The sequence below is a fragment of the Leguminivora glycinivorella genome, chromosome 14, assembly GCF_023078275.1.
Source record: "Leguminivora glycinivorella isolate SPB_JAAS2020 chromosome 14, LegGlyc_1.1, whole genome shotgun sequence".
Taxonomy (NCBI): domain Eukaryota; kingdom Metazoa; phylum Arthropoda; class Insecta; order Lepidoptera; family Tortricidae; genus Leguminivora; species Leguminivora glycinivorella.
The window spans coordinates 19014193-19032641 of NC_062984.1; the positions used below are offsets into that span (position 1 = coordinate 19014193).

The 18449-nt window shown below is 43.1% G+C and overlaps 1 protein-coding gene across 2 annotated transcripts in view; it reads left to right on the top strand.

The window, feature by feature from the left end:
* Positions 1–18449, top strand: part of LOC125233370 (Fanconi anemia group I protein homolog) — a 34057-nt gene that overhangs the window by 13439 nt on the left and 2169 nt on the right. Inside the window, exons 5-22 of one of the 2 annotated variants that reach the window (XM_048139362.1) lie at positions 1402–1512; positions 1962–2092; positions 3607–3800; positions 4743–4870; positions 5255–5469; positions 5881–6082; positions 7369–7533; positions 8639–8742; positions 9464–9609; positions 10340–10519; positions 11104–11292; positions 11733–11947; positions 12454–12624; positions 14767–14894; positions 15795–15988; positions 16372–16527; positions 16958–17159; positions 17957–18152. In XM_048139362.1, coding sequence (XP_047995319.1) covers positions 1402–1512; positions 1962–2092; positions 3607–3800; positions 4743–4870; positions 5255–5469; positions 5881–6082; positions 7369–7533; positions 8639–8742; positions 9464–9609; positions 10340–10519; positions 11104–11292; positions 11733–11947; positions 12454–12624; positions 14767–14894; positions 15795–15988; positions 16372–16527; positions 16958–17159; positions 17957–18152 — 3027 coding nt within the window. Of the gene's footprint in view, positions 1–1401; positions 1513–1961; positions 2093–2248; positions 2981–3606; positions 3801–4742; positions 4871–5254; positions 5470–5880; positions 6083–7368; positions 7534–8638; positions 8743–9463; positions 9610–10339; positions 10520–11103; positions 11293–11732; positions 11948–12453; positions 12625–14766; positions 14895–15794; positions 15989–16371; positions 16528–16957; positions 17160–17956; positions 18153–18449 lie in introns of those variants that run through there. The other variant, XM_048139363.1, reaches the window with a different exon arrangement.

Here is an 18449-nt window from a genome sequence, read left to right on the forward strand (position 1 = left end):
ATGCACAGGACACCTGGCTGTATTCCTACTGCCAAGAGCACCCGATACGCGTGATATGTGATAACGGCGTATCCACTGAGACATTGATCGACACGGGTTTGGTCACAATTCCTGCAGGATGCGCTATAAGAGGAAAATCCTTCGTCATACATTCACAACATGATTACAAGAGTCAAATGTTTGTACAAGACTTGTACATGGAAATTCCGAAAATATCACCGATCAATGACGTAATAAAAACATCCTTAACGAAAGATGTTCCTATTTTAACAGAAGATCATAACGAAGAATTTCTTGACATAAGCCAGAAATTAACGGCCATTAAAGAAGCAAATTTGGACACATTTGATAGAAATGACACCACACATTACGTCATAATCTACATTGCATTGGGAATTACTTCAACCATAACTATTATACTTGCTATCTGCAAATTGAAACGCAAGTCGACGCCTACTCAACCTGACACCCCACTGCAAGCAGTACTATCACTGACCCCTGCGGCCGCTCCTGCGACGACGAGCACGGCGCCTCAGCGAGCTACGTCCTTCTCAGACATCCCAATGACGCCGCAGCAGAGACGAAAAGTTAGCTTTAGGGACTTAAATGAAGAAACATAATCATTTACCTACCTTTTTTTACAGTGTTCACTACTATTTTTATAGCATTTCTTTGTTAAATTGACATATGGTTTTTACTAATTTATTTAACGTTTATAATTTTGCATACTCTTAGGTTGCTTCTCGTTGTTTTGCTTTATAAGTGGCAGTATGTACGATCTAGCTATCGTACAGCGTAGGTATAGCATATACTGTAGCAATGTCTTTACGCAAATATGCGCACTCGCGCGACCTAGATTATTTATTCAACACGTGTAATTGCATTAAGTACAAAAATCAGTGCATTAAAGACTATGGTTAACAACAAACGTATGTGAGTTATTTATGGGTTCCTGGGATTCTGACAGTACCGTCAACTGGCGCGTACACCTTATTTAGACATTCAAGCTGTTGGTTTTCCGAGTAAATTGAAATAAATAGATGAGGCATTTTTACAATAAGGTGCAGTGGGGTAATTTCGAATCACAGAAATGCTCGGATAATTTCGAAAGGGGAATCTTGATATGATGGAAATATTGGAGATTGTTATGTGACTTTTGAAATTAAACGACTTTCGAAATTACCTAATTGCACCTTATAAGCAAACTATCAATTTATCACATAGCAGTGGCGGCTGGTGAAAATTTCTGCTAGGCAACACTCAGCAAAAAAGGAACCTATCTTTAGAAAAAAAAAATATGCATCCTTTTCTTTAGGGTGCTAGAGAAAAGGATACCTATAGTTTTCTTTGTTCTTATTTACTGACAGACTTGTTTGACAGAGTTTAGTATGTTGTTTCCAGTGACATGCAGCTGCCCCGCAACGAGCACAAGCAGGTTGTCAACAAGATCTGCACGTACGTCATGGAGTGCCCGCCGGACACGCTGCCCGCACTTGTGCATCAGCTAATAAAGTAAATAAGTATTAAAATGGCTTCAAAATCTCAAAAAGAGGAGGTTATCAATTTGCCTGTGTATGTATTTATTTTAATGTTTGTAAAAACATCCACTCCACTCCCGTATGTATTTGTATGTGTATCAAAAAATTGTCTATTTGTACAGTCCAAAAACGTCTAATTTGATTTGTAGACAATTTATAGACCAGTGCTGGACAAAGACCGGCCCGCGGGTCAAGTCCGGCCCGCGAGACTTTTGTCCGTCTCGCCACTGGTCCTTCAAAATAGTGTGTCATATCATATGGCCAGAACTGTTTTAAAAATGCATTTTTGGTGTAAATCTGGCCTGCCTCTAAAATTCCTTCAAATTTTGGCCTGCTATGAAAAAAGATTGCCCACCACTGGTATAGGCGCTAAACTGTTTATATCTCATTTGGTTTTTCTCACTTGACTGTTTTTATTTCCAGGCTATGCAAAACACAGGACTTTGAAATAGTGCTGTCCCACCTAGGGCACTACTTCAGTGCCCAGCTGTACAGCAAGCTGGCGCCGCCCACTCCCGACTCCGAAGCCACTACTATGGACATTGATGACATTGGTATGTGACACATACAGGCTATGCAAAACGCAGGACTTTGAAATAGTGCTGTCCCACCTAGGGCACTACTTCAGTGCCCAGCTGTACAACAAGCTGGCGCCGCCTACTCCCGACTCCGAAGCCACTACTATGGACATTGATGACATTGGTATGTGACACATACAGGCTATGCAAAACGCAGGACTTTGAAATAGTGCTGTCCCACCTAGGGCACTACTTCAGTGCCCAGCTGTACAGCAAGCTGGCGCCGCCTACTCCCGACTCCGAAGCCACTACTATGGACATTGATGACATTGGTATGTGACACATACAGGCTATGCAAAACGCAGGACTTTGAAATAGTGCTGTCCCACCTAGGGCACTACTTCAGTGCCCAGCTGTACAGCAAGCTGGCGCCGCCTACTCCCGACTCCGAAGCCACTACTATGGACATTGATGACATTGGTATGTGACACATACAGGCTATGCAAAACGCAGGACTTTGAAATAGTGCTGTCCCACCTAGGGCACTACTTCAGTGCCCAGCTGTACAGCAAGCTGGCGCCGCCTACTCCCGACTCCGAAGCCACTACTATGGACATTGATGACATTGGTATGTGACACACACAGGCTATGCAAAACGCAGGACTTTGAAATAGTGCTGTCCCACCTAGGGCACTACTTCAGTGCCCAGCTGTACAGCAAGCTGGCGCCGCCTACTCCCGACTCCGAAGCCACTACTATGGACATTGATGACATTGGTATGTGACACATACAGGCTATGCAAAACGCAGGACTTTGAAATAGTGCTGTCCCACCTAGGGCACTACTTCAGTGCCCAGCTGTACAGCAAGCTGGCGCCGCCTACTCCCGACTCCGAAGCCACTACTATGGACATTGATGACATTGGTATGTTACACATCTTAAGACCCTGTAAGTTCGTGTTATCTCACTCTCACTGAGCGTAAGTCCGATTTCACATTATCCGATCCGAAATCGGATGTCGGTCAATGGAAAAAATCCAAGATGGCGCCTGTAATGTATGGGATATCGGTCCGACATCCGATATCGGATCAGATAATGTGAAAACGGACTAAGGGCGAGCGGTATGGATATACGTGCCCGAAAAACATGATATTAGCTGGATCCACAGTAGCCAGTTCTGTACGAGAGCACATATTTATTGCCGTAAATCGTGAATGATTTACTTTTCTTTTTAATCCCTATTCAAAAGAAAATGCGAAAACCACGAATAACGTGGCACGAAAATAAATATGTACAGAACTATTTTAAACAGCTGACCGAGGGTGATTTTGCCGTACAAATTTGCTCGGGCGAGGCAAACGTGCGCGCATGAACACCGACGCTTTCCTCGCGAGGCGTGCGGCCGGTGTGGACCCGGCTATGAGGAATTTAGAAGCATTTCCAAATCTTTAGCTTGTGTGCAAAATTTGTTGCAATTTTGAATGTGAATTCCGAATTCCGAAGTTAATAGAAGATAGTTTTTGATAATGATTGGTTATTCTGGTTTCTAGTACCCCACAGTCCAGCAGAAGTAAGCCGCTGCCTTTCCACCTGCATCTACCATATTGTTGAGGGCATGGAGAAGCCCCAGCTCTGCAAGGTGCTTCGCGGCTGGCCGAGGTCCCAGTTGCTAAGGGCGCCTTTCCTTTTCGATTTGGCTTTAGCCCTGTGTGCTGAGAGTGACTGCAGGGCTTTGTGTTTAGATGTGAGTATATATACCATATTGTAGAGGGCATAGCGAAACCACAGCTCTACAATGTGCTCCAGGGATGGCCTCGGGCAACTTTTCTTAGCTCTAAGCAAGCGCGGATCCAGCTTCGTGCCCAGGGGGGGGGGTCACGTGGTCTATTTGTATGGCCAACTTAAGGTCCAGGGGGGGGTCATGACCCCCATGACCCCCCCCTGGATCCGCGCATGGCTCTAAGTCCTGAGGACTGACTGCAGGACTGTGTTTAGATGGAACTGACTCCTAAAGGGCTAAACTACTACTACTAGAGTTGCAGAAAATCAATGCGTATTTGCCACAAAACACTAAAATCAGGGACTACTGACTTTCGTATTCGTATTTATTTATAATAAGAGTTTTTAACCCCCGACGCAAAGACGACGGGGTGTTATAAGTTTGACGTGTCTGTCTGTCTGTTTGTGTGTGTGTCTGTCTGTGGCATCGTAGCTCCCGAACGGATGAACCGATTTAGATTTAGTTTTTTTTGTCTGTAAGCTGTGTTAGTCGGGAGTGTTCTTAGCCATGTTTCATGAAAATTGGTCTTCTATGTCGCGGTCGGGGGTTTTTTCAAAATTTTAATTTTGTGGTTAGGAATAGGTTATAAATGATTCACGGTTAGTTTCATTACACTTATATTGACCGGGATATAGACCGTGATTACCTTTTTGATTTTTATTGAGGTCCCGATATTTCGACGCAGTTGCGTGCATCATGATCACGGGAAACTGAAGACGGCGGGTGGATGTCAACGTTACGTAGACAGTGCGCGATCTACCCTCATTCGCGCGCGTCGGTTGCGTTCACTCTCGGCGTTACCACTGAATCAAAAAGGTAATCACGGTCTATATCCCGGTAAATATAAGTTTATTTATAATGCTCGCGCTCCCATACAAGCTAAGGTGTAGTTTTTCATTCCTCCAGGTAATGAAAGCGGGCATCGTGTCGCGTGAGGCGGACTCGCGCGTGCGCGCGGAGTGCGCGGGCGCGCGCGCCGTGCTGCCCCGGGCCGCTCCCAGCGCTGCGGTGCTGCGCGTGCTCACTACTGAGAGGTAATCGACAACCGAGATCTCCAAGAGTTTTACGTCCTCTTTTTGTACCAGCTTCCGTTATGCTGCAACAAAATGTTGGAACAATTTACCGCCACCGATCAGAAACTCTAAATATATTTAGCGTATGCTGCTGCGTCGCACTACTACTAATGCTCAGTGCTCACTACTGGAAGGTAACTGTAGACCGAACCGACCGACTACTACTGCGGGTCGAGTGAAGCTGACGATGCGACAGAATGTTGAAACAATTTCCCACCACCAATCAGAAACTCTAAATTTGACAAAGCTTCATGGCTTAAACAATTAAAAAAACAGACGGGCTGCAATGCTACCTTGTTACATTCTAAATTGTAATCTAAAATAAAATATATAATCTTTTTTCAGTGCCAGCCACCGCCAACTCACCGTCCTAGGTCTCATCAGCCTCGCCTTCTCTCTACTAGCTACCCCTCGCGGAAAACCTCACGCGGCCTCTTGCTGGTCGCTAGCCAAGCTCATACTGGCAAGACTCAGCAAGGCACAGCCCGAGACAGCTCCTCATATACTGGCTACGTTGGCGGATAGACTCAATACAGCTAATCCGGAGAGGCAGTATGCAGGTAGGCAAAAATATCTACACGAACCAATTTGTCATAAAACTCATAAATGGCATTGAAATTAGATACCACTTCGGTATTCTGGAAACGGTATTCAGTATTATCACTCTTTTGGTATCCAAAACATGACTTTTTTACGCTAAATGTCATAAAACTAACAAAAAAGTACCAGGCGCACATAACTCGCAAAGAAGTCGAGTACTTTCTACTATTCTAACCTCCTGTTAGTCGCTCGCCAAGCTCATACTAGCCAGACTCAGCAAGGAACGGCCCGAGATGGCACCACATTTCCACACAACAATTGGGTAACCAACTACAAAAATATAAGAGGTATTTCACGAAGAGATAGCATCAATAGCTTAACGAACCTGCACTAGCAGTTGGCAAAACCTATATTTAGTACCTCATTTCCAGACTGCCTCTTCGTACTCTGCAAGTTGACCCCCATTTCCATCGAGCGCTGCTCTCAACTGAGCGCCATTTTGGAAAACTGCAAACCTTCAGCCGACTTCAGGAGCTGCGTACTTGTATTAGAAGCTGTACATCCACTGATCAACTTCAGCGCGAGGACCAGGGACTGCTTGTTCATGGTGTGCAGGAAGGGAATCAATTCTAGGTAATTTACTTATACTTTACTGAATGTATTTCCCGTCTCGTGCTGCTGCGACAAGATGGCGTCAGAAAACCTGCCCTCAATTTCAAGTTAAAGAAGATTGGTGTTTATGCCACTGGTCCCACCTGCTAGTAAGCTATGAGCAACAAAAGATAAGCACCCCCGTGCAAATAAAAGAGACACGGCGATTTTGATAGCTCACCGCTGGGCGAGTAACTATAAACATCGCCGTGTCTCTTTTATTTCATTTCATTTCATTTATTTATTCTTCAAACAATACAATCATTGTGTCAGAAATTCCATTATATACAACATAAATAACAACACAGTAAACCATTTGAATTAATACTAAATAACAATCACAATTTTATCGACTTATATCCTATCCAATATCAAATATTTCTTCAACACTGTAACAGCATCTAGTCAATAAGAATGATTTTAGATTGCGCTTAAATGTAAGCCAATCCGTAATGACTTTTAGACTAGGAGGAAGCCTATTAAATAAAATCACTTGCTGATGTCTTGCACAATGCTTTATAACCTGAAGTTTGGGAAAGAAGTTGGGCCTAATGTTCTTCGTCCGAACATATAGACTGTCTGTGTGTCTGTGACTGTATTTACACAGTAGTGATTATCTTTCGTTAATTTTTATAGCCAGAAGCTCATAGCTTATTAGCTCGTGGTGGGACCAGTGCACAGTGCCTATAGATTTTAGAAAAACGTACAGGATGCGATAAAAAGGTCAATTTTTACAAAAAAAAATTGTTGACTATAAAACCAGAGATACATGACTATTGTCAGGAGTGCGCTGTTATGTTGATATATGGGCTGACAGTTCAGAAAACAGTTCTAATGAAATTCCGCAACATAGCGCGTAGTTATATATTTTTGGTCAGGCTTTATATGTTTTTTAACACTCGATAACACCCTGTCACACAATCTTATTCAATATATGCAAATTAGTTTTCTGCCGATCCTCCTGATTGACAACCAGGTCGATCGGTCTGGCCTAGCGCCTAGTGACCCTGCCTGCTACGCCGCGGTCCATGGTTCGAATCCCGATAAGGGCATTTATTTGTGTGATGAGCACAGATATTTGTTGCTGAGTCATGAATGTTTTCTATGTATATATGAATTTGTATATTATTTATATCGTTGTCTGAGTACCTGCAACACAGCTTCTTGAGATTACCGTGGGACTCAGTCAATCTGTGTAAGAATGTCCTATAATATTAATTTATTTATGACATATGGAGTGTTGGCAAGCCAGTGCTTTTATTTTGCAGGGACTCCGCCCACCGTCGCCTGGCGCTGTCCGGCTTCCTGACTGTACTGCGCCACGTCAAAGTGTCCGGCGCGTTCAGCAGCAGTCAGAGCACTTACAGCGAGGACAGCCATGCCTCGTATCTGACGCAATTGACGATTGTGCACTCCACTCAAGCTGGGGCACCGTATGTATTTCATCCATACTAATATTATAAATGGGAAAGTGTGTGTGTCTGTTTGCTTGTCCGTCTTTCACGGCTAAACGGAGCGAATTGACGTGATTTTTTAAGTGGAGATAGTTCGACGGATGGAGAGTTACATAGGCTACTTTTTGTCTCTTTCTAACGCGAGCGAAGCCGCGGGCAAAATTTAGTTTAACATAAATATTGACACAACTAGGGAACAAATCAAATTATTTTATTGAATATTTTTGATTTGTTCTTTTTTCAAGTAGTCACACTACTATATATAAATTATAAATTGAAATAGATATCATACGGCGGCGGGCGTTTGGTCTAGTGGTAAGGACGTTAGCCGCGTAAGCTGAAGACCCGGGTTCGATTCCCGGCTCGGCCACCAGTGGGCCTTGCCGTTTTTTCTTTCGTGTATGATATCTATTTCAATTTATAAATATTGACACTTTCTCCTCGAGAACCCGCCTGGTGCCCACTCGTTAACATTGCTCAGTTGCCGGAAATCCCGCTGGGCAGGTTCTCGCCATACTAAGTGGGTGGTTACAAATGTGTTAATGTTATCTACATTACAAAAAACGTCTAGATCTCAGATGTTTCCTTCTGTCAGGAACCCTAAAAAGTATATAGTCTGTTAAAAGCATATTTTGAAAACGATTGAAGCGCCATCTGCTATAAATTTCCCCCCCTCATCCTTCAAGTATTTCCATTTCCGATCTTCTTTAAGCTGAGTTTAGACGAGCAAGTTATTGCTGCAAGTTTTGAGACAGAAGTATATGCAAGAAAGAGATGCAGATATTTGCCACTCACTCTTACCTATAGTTGTGTCTCAAAACTTGCAGCAATAACTTGCTGGTCTAAACTCAGCTTTATGGACAATCTATACAAGTCTACATGTTCCACATCTATTTCACGCAAAATAGGCACAATGGTAGTTGACTCAAACTAACTGCATGTTTCATAAGTTTGTGATGTTTGCCGTCCCATAGAAAATTTTATTTTCGCGCATTTTACTGGAGATCAATTTGTTTGACAGACCGTACCTATTAATTTTCATTAGTAAATGGCTCTTACAGTTTTAAATCAATGTTTGTTACAGAGCGTCGTCCAGCGTCCGCAACGAGTCAGTATGTCTGGAGGTGGTGTCGATACTGCGGCGGTGTCTCGTGCAAGACGCGGCCGTCAAGCAACTGCTGTACACTAGTATGTATAGTGAAACACACCGAAGTATCTGTAGATAACCTAACCACAAAATTAACATTTTGAAAAAACCCCCGACCGCGACATAGTGGACCGATTTTTATGAAACATGGCTAAGAACACTCCCGACTACACTCAGCTTTCAAACAAAAAAAAACTAAATCGAAATCGGTTTCTGTTCGGGAGCTACGATGCGACAGACAGTCAGACACTTCAAACTTATGACACCCCGTCGTTTTTGCGTCGGGGGTTAAAAAGACGCGAGTTTCAAATTTGCTGTAGAAGTCAACCCTTCTCGCTAGCATTTTTTATATTAGCTATCTTAGGAAATTTTCTCATATTTTCTTTGACCAAATAGAAAAGTCCTGTAATATGTTATATATTTGTAAACTACTCGCAAAGCCCTTTAATTTGATACCACACACGGTATGATTAAGCGCTCGGTTGCGATTACACTATTTTTGACATGAAATACCTCTTAAAGTCGCCTCATATTCGCCACTTTTTATTGCTTAGAGAGTAAGCTTTCAAAAGGACCATCGTATTTAGAGCGATAATACGGGAATAAGACGTATCAGTGTATTTTTTTACGATTACGCCCAAAACCGAAGACATTTGAAATCTCACGGGTCGTGCATTAGAGTACTATTTACAAAGTTTGTGCGAATGCAAAGTTAGTGTGGTGAGTGTCTATTTGTATTTTGATTCCTTATTTTCTAATTAGGACTGTACGAGTGTGTAAAAAACAAGCCAGCGCTCCACGAGTGTGTGCTCGAGTTTCTGAACGAGCACCTCTCCAAATATTTAGAAGAAGACCAGGTGCTGTGGGACAAGTGCGTACAGATTAATGGAGCCGTCGCCGTATTAGTGGTCAGTACAAACTGTTGAATTTCTACTATAAAATATAGAAATAGAGCCACCAGGCTAAAATATGCACTAAGCGTTTCGCGCTTCAACATTTATTTTGCGAACCGCCAAGGAGTGGAATGCCCTGTCTGAGTCTGTGTTTCCACATGAGTACAATCCAGGTCTCTATAAAGCAAGAGTAAATAGGTATCTCATAGGTAAGCGTGCTCCACCGTAGACCGCATAATCACTTACCATCAGGTGTGATCGTGGTCAAACTCTACCTATTCATACAAAAAAAAACTTGACCAGAAATATATGACTTGTCAAGAGTAGAAAATTTCCTCTACATTGTAAAAAAAAAAGAATCTGTCAGCTTTATAAAGGCACCATTTTGCAAACTCTAGGTAAGATAAGTGTCTTAAATGAGGTTCCTGAGGGTTCCTAGTATTAGCCAACTAGGCCTACTTATTGCTAACAGGATTTGATTTGTAAATCATTTGAAATCAATGAGCAGGCAAACTCAAAGGTTTATGACAGATGGCGCAACTCTATTAGTCCATTGCACAGATAAAGAATTTCATACGTGAGAGCGAGAAGATGATATCTTTTTCTCTCTCTCTCTCTCTCTCATATATGAATGACAGTGACATGCCTAGAGACTTGCACAGTGTGCCTCCTCATTGAAAATACGAGAACATTCAATAAATATGTAAATACCCTTATAATGAATATTGTGTCTCGTTATCCCCAGGAACCGATATCCCACCTCCTCTACGTGACAGCCCAGTTCCTGCAAGAAGAAGAGGAGGAATTAGAGGACATTCTAGCCAGCCAGGCCGTCAATGAAAACGGCAGTGCTGTGCTACGTAGCAAGCTAGCTCTGGACCTGGCCAAGATATGCGATAGCGAGCGGTTCGGACATATTGACATGGTAATCATCCTCAGCGTTACCACAATATTGCACACATGAGATAAATATACGAACAGTTATATCAATATACGAAAATCTTCATACTAAACGTTCATACTTTAATGTTGTCGGCTGTATACATAGATTTTGTTTTTAATGGGACTGTCAGATAGATAAACATTTACCCGTACACTATAGCTGATTATTCTATTATTTTTCAAATCATTTAAACTGGACTGCCTGGTCATTCCTTCTCTATACGGTACCTACGTCCAGATCTGGTGAATCTAGCGCAAATAAGGAGCAACAGAGCGAGCAACGTCAGAAGCGACAAACAGCCAAATGTAAACATGCCTCGGCCGAATACCTAAAACGTACTCGACAAGGCACGCCTATAATTGGCCTATTGAATCTGACATAGAAAATCGTAATAACTGCTCGCGTTACACACTAGCAGATTAAGGGCTGTTTGCATCAAACCATCTGACACCGTTAAAGCGTTCGTTAAATTTTATTGTATGGGAAGTTCCATAGACATCTGCTGCGTGACGATGATGTGTCTGTCAAATGTGGTTGATGCAACTGGCCCTATTTTCCTTTTCCAGGATGACGTAGGCCTCTCAGACCTGACCCCCGAGTCTAAAGCGAAGAGTTTCAAAGTCCAGCAGATACTGTCGTCGTACGAGGCGCTGGTCGCCTTGCAGATCATGAAGTGGGACAGAAACAGTCCTAAAACTGCTGGCACGGTGCTCAATCTGTTCAAGGGGTACACTCAGTTGTTGGACAACTCTAAGGTACGCTATGCTTAGTTTCTGTAAAGGGTTATTGATAGACTGGTCCAAGGAGAAAAGCTTCAGGCCAGCAAATACTGTCGTCGTACGAAGTGCTGGTCGCCTTGCGGATCATGAAGTGGGACAGAAACAATCCTAAAACTGCTGGCATGGTGCTCAATCTGTTCAAGGGGTACACCCAGCTGTTGGACAACTCTAAGGTAAGCTTAGTGGCTGTAAAAAGTTTTAAGACTGGTTCAAGGAGAAAAGCTTCAGTATAGCAGATCCTGTCATCCTACGAAGCGCTGGTCGCCGAAGTGGGACAGAAACAGTCCTAGAAACGGTGGCACGGTGCTCAATCTGTTAGACTACACTCGGTTCCTGAATAAGAGTAAGGCATGCTTCATAGAATCTTTAAAAAATTAGAAGTGAATGTGAAAGTGTATAAATTATTTTCTCAACAGGCAACACCAAAATTAGGCAAGAAAGGCAGTAAATCAACTCTAAACGAGACGAGAGAGACCGTCAAGTCACAGAAGAGCCAAAAGTCGCAAAATGACAAGGAGAACAGACCGGTGAAGGTGTCAAACTTGACCAAAGACAGGGGCGCTCCTTTCAAAACCCTGCCCTGCGTTTGGGACCTTAAAGTATGTCTGAGGGTTATGGAACTGCTTTATAGGTAAGTCTATTTATGCTAGTATTAAATTTTGTAGATTTCTATCGCAAAACTGGCTTTTGAAAGTGAATGAAAATTGTTTTGATCTCGTTAAAATAGACGACCCTAAGTACAGCTTGGCAAAACAGAGTAGAAATATTTAAAGTCGAACGCGATTAATTAACATTTTACCTTCCAACGTTTCGGTCAGGTTGCACTGGCCGTGGTCGCGGAAGACTGATGTCCCAGCAAAGTGTCACCGGAGATGTAAACAACACAAAACTACCCGATATTAGTTTATATAAAAGAGTAGAAATGTTTTTTTTACCATAGCAACACTTGCTTTTCTCATACAGAAGTGTCACAACAGTTACCACATGCAAAACGGTTTACCCCCAGTTTTTTTGCCAGGCTGTCAAATCTGTTCTTTTTCCGATTCAAACATCAGGGATTGACTTTAGGGAGAATTATTGTGATTTTTAGCTAAGTTTTGTGTTAAAATCGATACTACTTTCCTGTCTTTTTTTTAGCGAGGAAGTTCCGTGGTGTACGCTTGAGCAGCGCAACCGAATCCGCAGCTCGCGAGAGTTCCACCACTGGTCATTGCGCTGTGTTCGCTCCGTGGTTGAACTCGCCGAGAAACAAGGGGTCAAACTCATCGCTAGTATAGCCACGATTATGTACAAGAGATGTGTCTGCAGGTATGTTAGTACTCTCTTAAGGCCTACCTTACCCCAAAGGCTTGTTACTGACGAATTCTCAATGTAAATGAGACTCCAGTGCCCGTTAAGATGCATTTTTACGGGTAGATGTCTCTATACGCCAGCCGAAGGCGTTTGGGAGTTTGGGACGGCATGGAAGAATTCACACGCATCCAGCAGGTCCGTGGCCAAGTTGGTCATAGCGACTACTCCGGCAAAGCAGTAGGTCGCAGGTTCATAATTCATCTTCTTCTTCTTCCTTGCTCTTTCCCACTTCAAGTGGGGTCGGCTCTCCTAATTACTGTGCGCCACGACATTCTGTCGAGGGTTGTCGGGTCAGGTAAATTATTGGTTTTAAGGAGCTTGGCCATGCTGGTCCACCATGTTGACGGAGGGCGTCCTCTGCCTCTCTTTTTCTCCGGCAGGTCGAGAGCTCTTTTGACGACATACTCATCATCCCTACGCATCACGTGCCCAAACCACCTTAGACGGTTTTCTGTAAGCTTTTCGGGTATTGGAGCCACCTTAAAGCTGCCACGAACGTACTCGTTTCGGACTCTGTCTAGACGCGTGACTCCTCCCGACCATCTAAGCATCTTCATCTCCGTCGTGTGAAGTTTCTGCACGTTATCTACGTTCACAGGCCAACATTCCGATCCGTAGAGTAGCGCTGGTCTTACCGCCATCCTGTAGACTTTTCCTTTGGTACGAACCGGCATGTGAGCGTCGCATAGGACTCCGGTCAACGATCGCCACTTTTGCCAACCCACATTTACTCTATGTGCTACATCCTTTTCTATATTCCCATCCTCAGAGATAAGTGATCCCAGATATTTAAACTGCCTCACCTTTGGTACTGGTTTCAAGTCAGAGTAGCAAATAGTGGATGGCTGGCTGTTCTTGCTGAATCTACAATGCAGGTATTCCGTTTTGGATCGACTGACTTTGAGGCCCGATTCTTCCAAAGCATTGACCCAGCGATGTAAGGAGCCTTGCAGTTCACTTGCTGTGTTAGCAATCAGCACTATGTCGTCCGCATACAGGAGATTCATGGGAAGTGGAGCTTGGATTCCTTTCGTGATCAAATCCATCACCAAGTTGAATAGTAGCGGACTAAGTGCAGAGCCTTGGTGCACCCCTACCTCCACGGCAAATGCTTCGCTGAGGCCTGCTGGGCTTTTTATTTTGGTGTGAACTTGGCTATACATGTCCTGTATTAGCTGCACGTAAATCTCCGGCAAAAGTTGCGCTCTGAGCGCTCGCCATACAAGTCTGCGTGGTACACGGTCGAATGCCTTTTCTAGATCTATAAATATAAGATGCAGATCTTCCTTGTTCAGCCGGTATTTTTCAGTGGTAATTCGAACAGCTTGTATGGCGTCGGTAGTGGACCTCGAGGACGTGAAGCCAAATTGATTTGGTGAAATAGTAGAAAGCAGTCGGATGCGATTATTAATAATGTTTTCCCAAATTTTGAAAGTGTGTGACGTTAATTTAATCCCTCTATAGTTGCTACAATCCGTCACATCTCCTTTGTTTTTGAAAAACGGGATTAAATGGCTAAGTCTCCACGAGTTCGGCATCATTTTAGTTTGCAGGATGAGGTTGAAGAGTCTTGTTAGCCATTCCAGCCCTATTGGGCCAAGAGATTTCCAAATCTCTGCCGGGATTTCATCGGGACCGGTGGCTTTATGTTTCTTCGCCTTTTTTACACTGGCCTTGACTTCAATAATGTCGATCTCCTGTATAGGTCCTTGGGTTGGCGGGAGAGGGTCTGTAGGGAGGCTAGGGAATTCTTCATTCATTAGCTCCTTATAATATTCATGCCATCTATGTGTTATACTATCATCCGTTGTTAGTAATATGTTGTTTTTACTTTTGATAAATTTACTTGTTTTGATATCCTGTGTTGAATTGTATCTCACTTTTGCAATCCTAAATATCTCGCTATCTGAAACTGCTTTTTCGATTTTATTATAGGTTTCATCCCTTACAGTGGCCCGTGCCTGCGCTACGGTTTTCTTCGCCTTTGATTTTGCAGTTTTCAATTCATAATAATTCATAATTCATAGCTGAAAATTTGTAGTGTGATGTAAGCAGTACTTAGCAGTACAGATAGTCTATCTGTTCTCTTTTTGGCAGGTTCCGTGACATGTGTGACTTTGACGACACGACGGCGCTGGGTTGCGTGGAGTTGTTCAGAGACTGCCTGGCGTTCATACTTTCTCCGGAACACGGATTCAAAACTGAAACTTTTCTCTCCACAATCAGTAAGTTTTGAAAATGAACTCTTTATTTAGGTACTTAAAAAACATAAACAAATATTTATTTATTTTTATTCAGTGGCATATGGGTTAAATTGTGGCATAGGCGAGAGGCTGGCAACCTGTCACTGCAATGACACAATTCGGATTTCTTTCAACCTCTTTGCCAAGAGTGGCACTGAAACTTAGTAGTTCATGTGCTCTGCTTACCCCTTTATGGGATACAGGCGTGATATTTATACATACAGTATGTTTGGAAATAATTTTTTTTTATAAAATGTGTGTAACTAAATACAAAACCAAGTGGATCTGTCACTGAACGATTTATCTTTAACCTCCTTATTTGGTTGTCTAATGTTTTCATTTACCCTCAAATGCCGTAAGGAGCCTTAATTTGAAGGGTAGATTTTGTTTACATTTATTTTAAATACCTAAAGATATACAGACTATACACATATCGCCATTAAAAACTTAGTGCCAACGACAGTTAGTACACTTGACGACATTTTCAAAAGTGGATAAAATTACTGCATCGGGTAAGGCTTAGCTACCGCGCCGAGTCTTACCGCTAACCAGCGATTTAATAAAGAAAGTAAAACACGTAAAATCGGGTAACTCACGTAAAATTGTCGAAGGTCGCTCGACATGTTTCGCTCCGTAACGAGGAGCATTTTCGGCCCGCAGTCTACGTCGGGATACCATTGGCATCGCGCGTGCTCAATGAAAATGCTCCTCATTACGGAGCGAAACATGTCGAGCGACCTTCGACAATTTTACTTGAGTTACCCGATTTCACATGTTTAATATGGGAGTGTCTCACGGTAGTTTTATTATTAAGAAAGTTAAATAATAGTTCAATAATTATTAATAGAAAGTTATAAAAAAATTGTTGCATTTAAATTCTAGCCAGCATAACAGACGAGCAAGATTCCACCTACATAGCCGCCATACTAGAGCACATCCACACAGCTCTCTCCCACCTAGAAGAAGAGAGCGCGGAAGAAGGAGACAGCGCGAACAAGAAGTTGGTGTCGGCATGTTGCCAGCTCGCGGCCGTGTTGTTAGAGGCGCCAGTGGCTGCCTGCGAGAGATATACTGCTGTAAGGAAACATAGTATCTATTTACATTAGATTCTAATTAGTCGGAATACTAGAGCACATCCACACAGCTCTCTCCCATCTAGAAGAAGAAGAGCGCGGAAAGAGACAGCGTGAACAAGAAGTTGGTGTCAGCATGTTGCCAGTTCGCTGCCGTGCTGCTAGAGGCGCCAGTGGCAATCCGCCGGATCGGGGCCAGAAGCCCAGAATCCGGTCGCATCCGGCCGGATTGGAAATCTCACCCGATTGTAATCCCTAGTCAAAAGTATTTGCAATTTCTCTAATTAATTACAATGCATAAGGACCCTTAGGCATGGACTGCTATGTGTGCGGGTAAACGCAAGTTAAATAAAATCGAATAAAACACACCTATAATTTCTTTGCAGGCATTACTAAAACTAGAAGACTACGTCCGCACCAGCAAACAGGATTGCCTGTCGCTCATCCCGCCCTTATTAACGGCTGGAGCCAGAATACAACAGGAGGCGCCATTGCTGGACGAGTTGCTGGATAAGCTGGCCAGCGCGCTCGGCAGGATTGACGTAAGTGATGCATAGTGCCAGCTAGATGAAACTTGAAGTGACTTCGCGTGACGAGTTGCTGACCAAATATTTTTTCTCGTGGCGTCTTTATTAACAATTTTCGGCTTCGCCTCAAATTGTCACCCACGCCACGCGCCCTTTTTGATCTCCTTTAAACTCCGGTTGCATAAAATACTGTAAATAAAACCGACGATTTATTCACATTACTACATCGCGCCCAGTGTCTAGCCGTCGCGAGCACTCATGCCTGATGATGGGTGTCCATTCCATATGACTTGAAACATATCGCACATTCGCTATGTAATAACATGAGTACGTCCGTTTATTTAAAAATGTCACATGTCTCGCGATAGTACTCTTTATTATACTGTGCTTCCACCAACCAACCTAAAGGCGGCCGATTCTCATTTATATTTATTTCATGTCACAGGAAGAAGACACATCAGCCGGGGGCGAAGAATCCCCCAACTTCCCCTCTATCGACTGCCGCACCGGACACACCGTACTGACGCATATATGCGTCCATGTCAGCCAGCTCGGCTCCAGCACCGAGCACCTGCTGCAACGAGCGAGGGACCTGGACGCCGCGCTGCCGCTAGCCACTAGGGGACACGCGCAGGCTGTGGAGAGAGGTCAGTATCAATAGTGACTGACGCACATATGCGTCACGTGGGCCAGCTCGGTTAAGCCTCGAACAAGACTAGGGTTGTAAATAGAAAAAAAACCAAATGTTTTTTTTTTTCAGAATTGTGAAAAAAAACCGAGCACCATGGTTTTCTTTCTAAATATGGTTTTTTTTTTCAGATGAACAAATAATACGACAATAACGGTTTTTCGTGAGTTGTAACGTGTTTCAATAACAATAACGTACATTTTAATTCAATTAACATTCAGTACCTATACAAACGTTTATTGGGGAATCCCCGATGCTGCGTGTAGCGTGGAGAGGAGGTGGTGTTGGCAAATAGTTGGTGGTAAATAGTGATAACTACCAACTACAGATTTCGTAAATGTTACTTTTATAAGACCAGAAATTAAAGTTATTTGATTAAATTCGTTTAATAGTTAACATTAAGTCTAAAAAACCGTATAAAAGTATTAACTACTTTGCAAATTTTGAGATTTCGTACTTTAGAAAAAAACATACTCCAGAAAAAAAACTTTTTTTCATGTTTTTTTTTCAAGCCAGAAAAAAAACCGTTTTTTGCAACCCTAAACAAGACTGTTCACCTGAAGCACGCTAAGGGGCTGGTTGCATCAAACCGTCTGTCACCGTTAAAGCGTTCGTTAAATTTTTATCACCGCCCGGGCGCGCCCATCGATACTACATACATACATAACGATTGAATGACGGCCTCTGACGACAATTCGTTTTTATATAAGCCGCTGTACGCATTAGGCCAAGTTTCACTAATCATTTTGTCCACAGAACTACAAGAAGTATACTCGGCAGCGATCCTCCAACTCTGCCAACTGACATCCTGGACGCGCTCGGCCTCCGCCCTGCGCTGTACAGTCGGCGTCGGCAGCTCCCGGCTCCTGTCCTCTCTGGCGCGACTGTACATATTGCTTACTACGCTAGTGCGACAGCTGACTACAGTCACTCTCGAGTCCAACATACGGAGGTAACACAGACATATTAAAAAAATAAAGTTCATGAAAGGTACAGCGGGGCAAATCTCGACTGGGGGGCCAATGTAACTGGTCCATTTTTTCCATGTTTTACAATGTTTGCATTATTAAATAGAGTGTCCACCGGTTATATATGGTAGGCGTGTTCAGTGGATACATGTAAAACTCAACATCATATTAGTGTAAAAATGGATCAGTTACAAGTCCTCAGTTGAGATTTGCCCCGCTGTACCTAATAACAAAAAAAAACAGAATTAGGCAAATTAACTAAACTTAAACTACTTGTAAAT